General features: G+C 39.2%; 1 protein-coding gene across 1 annotated transcript; it reads right to left on the minus strand.

Moving 5' to 3' along the window:
- Nucleotides 1-138: 138 nt before the first annotated feature.
- Nucleotides 139-4,359, minus strand: LOC141839715 (rho GTPase-activating protein 2-like). The gene is made up of 5 exons (XM_074727532.1): nucleotides 3,895-4,359; nucleotides 1,791-1,911; nucleotides 1,598-1,717; nucleotides 971-1,201; nucleotides 139-891 (listed from the first exon to the last, which is right to left on the minus strand). Exons 1-5 carry the CDS (start codon nucleotides 4,311-4,313, stop codon nucleotides 331-333), a joined length of 1,452 nt encoding a protein of 483 aa, XP_074583633.1. The 5' UTR covers nucleotides 4,314-4,359; the 3' UTR covers nucleotides 139-330.
- Nucleotides 4,360-6,487: the final 2,128 nt, after the last annotated feature.

The raw sequence follows: 6,487 nt of genomic DNA on the forward strand, positions 1-6,487 counted from the left end.
TTAACTAAAGAATGAATGAGAAAGTCTTTTTCTGCAAAAAAAAAAAAAAACAAAAACAAAACAAAACATTGAATTTAGGATTTAGAATTTAGGGAATGAGAAAGTCAATCCCAAGGAAACACAAACACATCAGAATTTAATCATACAAATTAGTCAACCAAATCAACCCACAACCATGCACATCTCCTAAGTCATTTCATATGTACTGGCTTTAACCCGACTACGGTTATAGCAGTTCCTACGACTCCTACTCAGTGAGATGGTCACCAAACGGATCTATGAGAGGAAAAGAAGAAAATCTCTACATGACTTTTGAAAATTACAACGCTATCATGTCCAATTTTCTCTTTTTTCTTCAGAATCTACGAGCTCTGCCGATCTCTTAGTGGACCTGCTCAGTTGAAACACAGGTTTTCTGCGCTTGCACTGCACTGCTTTCCTAAACCTCAATCTACTCATCACTCGTTCCACATCCCGGTACACAAATCTGCACTTGCACTGCTCTTTTGTGCCATCTAACTCAGGGTCAGCATGTGAGATTTTTGCAGAGATGAACTCAAACTGCTCAGCATTTTCACTCTTTTTCTTGGGGCTGCCGAAACTATCTTCACTTGTACCCAGCGATTGACTAGCATCTAACAAGAATTTCCCGATGCCTACTCTATCAATGTCATAGCCGTCCATGGTTATCTCGCGGGTGCTCAATGTTGGTGTTTCTGAAGTAGTATAAGATTTTGCTTCATCCTTGTCACTTGGAGATTCAGAGCATAAATTGTGTTCCCTGGCCATGAAAGATGCCTCTTTTCTATTGCGCAATGTCTTCTGGATAAGTGTTCGAAGGAAGTTCATGACTTGGACCGCATGTATCAGTGCTGTTAAGGGGTCAGCCATCTGAAAAAAGAAATGGAACCTTGCTTATTTGTGATTCACTCTGCATAAAGATTACTTAGCAAGAAATTCATCGACTCACCTGCGTCATGTTTGGTGCAAAAACCATTGCGATATTTCGCGCATTCATCTTGTTGTAGTCTTCATGCTCCACAACATCTGCCATCAAATTGATAACCCAATCGAGCAGTGCTGCTTCTGTTGGTGGCAGCATCCTTAAGAGTTCAGTGCATGCTTCTTCAGTATTACAGTGCATAACCTGATCTGGCGTTAGAGCGTCGAGCACTCCTTTTGGTAGTTCTCTGAACCAGGCCTGCACCAACATATGATATTAACCACTAATAATTACTAAATATGTTGCTCTCCAAAGCAAAAAGAGATTCTGGTATTCTATTACTTTAGATAAATGATAGTCATGCCTAAACAGGAAATAGTCCCACATCTAATTTGGTGTGGGACACCTCGTGGTAAAGACCAACAGAAAAAATTGATAGGCATGTTTGAACTATAATTATCAGACTTGATGCAGAAGATTTGTGTTGATTTTAATTCTCGAAAGAAAAATTTCTGCTTGGTGTTCCAAGAGAACAAAGATACTGCATTTTTATGTGTACAAATGTATCCACATCGATAAATGACCTCGTCAATCAATAGATATCAAATTGAAAATACATTAATCAACAACTCAAAAGAGGTTGGATGGTGATACCTTTATCAACCCTGCTAGACAATGCAAATCAATCCTATGTGGAACAGTACCTCCATTCAGTTGCTCTCTGACAAGAAGTTCTTGGTCGTTCTCAGCATTGATTCGAAAAATACCTTCAACCTTCAAGAAAATAAGAAATACTAATCATAAACACATGAAAATATATCATAGCTGATATACTACAAGGAAAAACCTGTAGACCTCCTTCAGAATACAAGTGTCTTTGCATCAAGAGGAGAATTGTTGGCACGCTATTTCCTCTATCATCGTAACAGCATTGCATGGATTCAACAGAAACCCCAAATACGCTAACACTACAGGAAAAAGAAACCTCTTGAGATTATTTTGTTGGATTGCAGCCTTTATGGCTAAAACCAAATATAAATGATGGTTGTTCAATATGGAAAAGACAAGAATCAATTAAACTTCTACTTTCCAATGCTCAAAACGATGTATTAATTGAATAATACGAATTCTCTCAAAAGATGATATAAACATCAATAGTCATTGAATTGTCTCATCCATTACTTCAGTAAACACAAATATCACTGTTGTTTAGCCAATTTAAATGGTCCATTACACCTACTTTCCAATAATTTATTTTTCAAAACTAAATAGTTTTCAAATTAATATTGACAAGCAACGATTTACAAGGTTCGCTGATAGGGTCCAAAGGCACCACAAGTGAGCTAATTCATGTCCAACGTTGCAGAAGATAATTGGATCTGGTCCTCTTTGACAGAACAATAATGACAATAAGAATCATTGACCGAGCCCGCAATTCGAGAACTGGCACACCAGATGTACAAGAATAAGGGAAAGACATACTAAGAGGAACATCAAATCATTATGTTGATCTCCTAGATCATCGAGTAGCAAATGGGTTCACCAGTCTAGATTGATAGTGGTGATAAAGTAGAATGGAAACTCTAAAGGCTAAATAAGAGAGGTATATCCAAAGATAATTAACCATCACTGGCTGAGATGAGAAACCAATCCAAAAGTTGGATCAAACCAAACATCTTTAGATGTCACTGAAACCTAAGACAACATTCAAGTCCAATATCTTTTACAGACTAGTGGGATACTATGCATGTCATGTATTTGATTTGTGAATTTTGCCACATTTATCACTCACAAATAAGGCAAAGACATTCTAGTCTCCTAGATGAGTAGATTGAGTCAACTTGATTCTGTATCTTATCTAGATGTGAATGAGATTGACCAAAGTTAAAAGAAGCAAGGCACAATTCAAAGGACATTTAAGGTTCAGAGATACTTTGTAAAATGTAACAACCACAACCCTACTGTTCCTACCACTTTAAGATCATTAAGTTGAGTGTCAAAGCCCAAACCTGTTGGGCTCACTGTCAACATTCATAAATCAACCAGAATTCATTTAATATTGTTAAAATGCCAAATAGACATCATGAGAAATGACAGATGGTTTGTAATTCATTAATCATTTGGTAGACCAGACAAAGTTATGCTCAAGGGTGAAACACGATGCTTTTGCAAACTCTGAGTGGGTAAAGTGGAGTTTGCTAACTCAGAGTTATGCCAGAGTTTGAAAAGGTAAGGAAACTACATGGAAAAGAATGAAGTTTCTCCTTCTTTGAAAATAAAAATTAGGGATCATAAAAATGTTGTGTATAGTTCTAGGAGTTACTCAAGGAAATATATGATGGATTCATCACTAGAAATTCAGTCAGCATTTTTTTTTGTATGAAAAGAATAATTCAGCTAGAAGTAGGAAAATGGACCATTAAATTGCCTTCAAGGCCAGAGAAAAGGGAAAGGCAGGAAAAGAGGCCAGAAATGCAAAGCGTACCCAGAAAGAAATGAAGATCCTAGTATATCTAAGGCGATTTGGCAATAACGGATAACCCCCCTTAAAACTGGAGATTTCTTTTCACTCTCTTTAAACATTAACGATTTATTTGAACCTTTGTACTATCTACTGTTACTTTCACAGTTGTGTCGGACGTTTACAGATAAACCTAACGTAAACTTGCAAGAATCGTTCACATGTACTGACGAAATAAATGATTGAAAAAAAATTGACGATTACACGACAATAAAACGTCAGGTCCCAGCAAAATCGCACTTCAACCTTCAAAATGAAATCGCTACATGTAACATTTGCGTAATGTAACAAGCAAGTATCAAATGCAAGGTGATGCCACCACCTAATCTTGAAAAATTACCTTCTCAAATACATTTTGATACCTAAACAAGAACGATTAGAGGAAAAGCATGAGAAACAAGCAAGACAAATTGCAGCAGAGATGACACACCTGGCGCTGGGAGCCGTCGGCGAGACCTCCGGTTCCAGCTCGACAGGCAGGCCAAGAAACCCGCCGAAGCGGTCGAAAGTCACGTGCGCTACGTGTCGCACGTCGGTGGGCCACCCGATCTCCACGGCGGAACTGGCGGTCGTGTGACGTACCGCGACACCGCAGCCCTCGTCGGCGCCGACGCTACAGATCACCAAGGACTTCCTCAGCGCTGCCACCAGCGCGGACGTAGCCGAGGAATGGTGATGATGTTGGTGCCGGTTTCCCCCCTTCTCCCGGTCCGATCCCGGCAGGATTAGGGGCGAAGAGCTCGGGAATTCCTCCTCTACCTCCTCGTCGTCCTCTTCTTCTTGGCAGAGGGAGCGGGAAGTGGGCGACGGAGCGAAGCCGCCATCGTGGAGGACGGAGAAGCGAGCCATGGTCTCCAATGGAGGGAAGTGAAAAGGACAAGGAATGGTGCTGTGATGTGAGAGTTAGCCGAGTGGAGCGGAGGTGGTGAGATGGGAGAAGCTTCGCTGCTTGCAGTTATTGATTTATTTTTTATTAATACAGACAATTTCAATTTAACCTCCAAAATTCACCTATTTTATCAAAATACCTTTAAAAAAATCTAAAACCACTTCCGATTGTTACGATTCTCTATGAAGGGTGGGGATGAAATTTTGTAAATTACGCGGATATTTTAAGAAGTCCAAAGAAATATTTCCTTCATTAATTTGAAATAATAAGAAAGAGAGATAAAGGGGAGTGGCATTGTCTCGTGAAGGGAAGGCGACAACTGAATTTGGGCAGTGGGGCCCCGCCACTGTGTTTCGTTTAGGCCCTGTCTAAGCGGTTCGACAGTACAATCTGATCTTTAACGATTTAGTTGAAAAATTCGCACACAGACCACTTCACTTCTCTGCGATCCAAAATAAATAAACCGATTAAACCAAACCGGTTCGAGTTGAAACTCTGTTTATCACTTTAGTTTAAATTGAGACGATCGGTTTATTTTTTAAAAAAGAAAAAGAAAAAAGGAAAAAAATGAGTTGGTGGATAGGAGGCTCTGAGTCTGAGTTCATGCGATTTTGACGTGGATCGAATCGAATGAGATGCCGTGGGCCACCACTTCTTTAGTTTCATTAAGTCCTAATTAATTGCGTTGTTTTCTTAAACAATTGGCACCTTCTCGCCATCATCAACCGACCCGACATATAAATAAAATGAGGATATTAAAAACACTTTACAGTTTCAAAGCATTTGACTCGTAATAAATTTAAAATTTAAAGAGACATTTTATATATGGAATTTTCTTCTTAATCACGTTTTATCTGAGACCTTATTGGATGTTCAGTTGGTCCCGCATTGGCTCGGCCCCACGGCTGGGCCAGCGATATATAAACCGTCCGTGCAGTCACGTGAAGGTCTTGAATATGTGCACGCCATGCACGTGCTGTGACATTCAAAGCAGACGCATAGCTATGAATGAAAGGAATTATGAAAAATATTAGAATATTAATTACGTGGCATCTCATATTTAATTAAATATGGGATAATACAGTCTCAATCGAGTAAATTAAAAAATTATAATTAACTATAATTATCTTGATTTCATTAAAATTTAATTTTTATCCACTTTAATAAATCTGTTCTATCATATCCAACTTAATTATGGATAATATCTTATTTCATATAAATTACATCTTCCATGAATATTATTAGAGCGATGAACTATTTATATGATTAAATTGCAGCGGTTGCCACTGCAAACATTGCTAATGAGATGACACCGGTTGAAGCTGAGGTACCACCAGCTACACAGTGGCCCCAGTAGTGACAGTAAGTCAAGAAGTATACCTGATTCAGTGGCAGAAGCTGAAGCCAAAAAGCTTCGTGGGGACAAGTGAGCCATGGGATGCTCAGGTAGGGTTCAAAACCCTTGAAAGCATTATGGAATTATTAAATTGGCTAGGAACAAGAAAGTAAAGTGCGCATCCTTCTACTTAGTCAGAGACGCAAGAATGCTGTGGGAAAGAATTAAAGAAAAATGAGTAGTCAATCAAATGACTTGGACCGACTTTGAGATTGAGTTTTTTGAAGAATTCTTCCACTTGAGAGTCACTAACAAGCACTAGGATGAGTTCATGGAGTAAGTACAACGCCTCCATTGAATGCCACAAAAGAAAAGTGGTATTCAAACTTGAAGCAGAGTCTCAGTTGAGTTAGTCGGAGGACCAAAGAGAAAGACAAAAGGGTTCTTGTCTACCTTAATGGCTCAAAAGATGTAGCCAGTGGATGTCCTAGTTTTCTTGCACATTTAGTAGATGCAAACCAAAAAGAAGGGCTATGGAAAGAAGAAGTCAGGGTTGTCTGCGACTACCCAGAGGTATTCCCAGAAGATTTACCTGGGCTACCTCCCCCACGAGAAGTTGAATTTTAAAATTGAATTGGTACCTAAGTAACGTTCAATTTCCAAGGCACCCTACAGAATGTCCCTAGTAGAGCTAAAGGAATTACAAGAACAACTCCAGGAGCTTCTAGACAAAGGCTTCATCTGCCCTGCATCATTTCACCCTGGGGAGCTGTTGTGTTATTGGTAAAGAAGAAAGAC

This window comes from Curcuma longa, chromosome 11 (genome assembly GCF_044706935.1).
Source record: "Curcuma longa cultivar G26 ecotype Majalengka, Jawa Barat chromosome 11, ITB_CL_G26_1.1, whole genome shotgun sequence".
Taxonomy (NCBI): Eukaryota; Viridiplantae; Streptophyta; class Magnoliopsida; order Zingiberales; family Zingiberaceae; genus Curcuma; species Curcuma longa.

Coding starts and splice junctions, on each gene's coding strand:
- LOC141839715 (XM_074727532.1), bottom strand. CDS start 4,313: ATGGCTCGCTTCTCCGTCCTCCACGATGGCGGCTTCGCTCCGTCGCCC. Junction 1,718..1,790: donor ATTCTGAAGGAGGTCTACAG/GTTTTTCCTTGT, acceptor ATTTTCTTGAAG/GTTGAAGGTATTTTTCGAAT. Junction 1,202..1,597: donor GTCTAGCAGGGTTGATAAAG/GTATCACCATCC, acceptor ATGTTGGTGCAG/GCCTGGTTCAGAGAACTACC.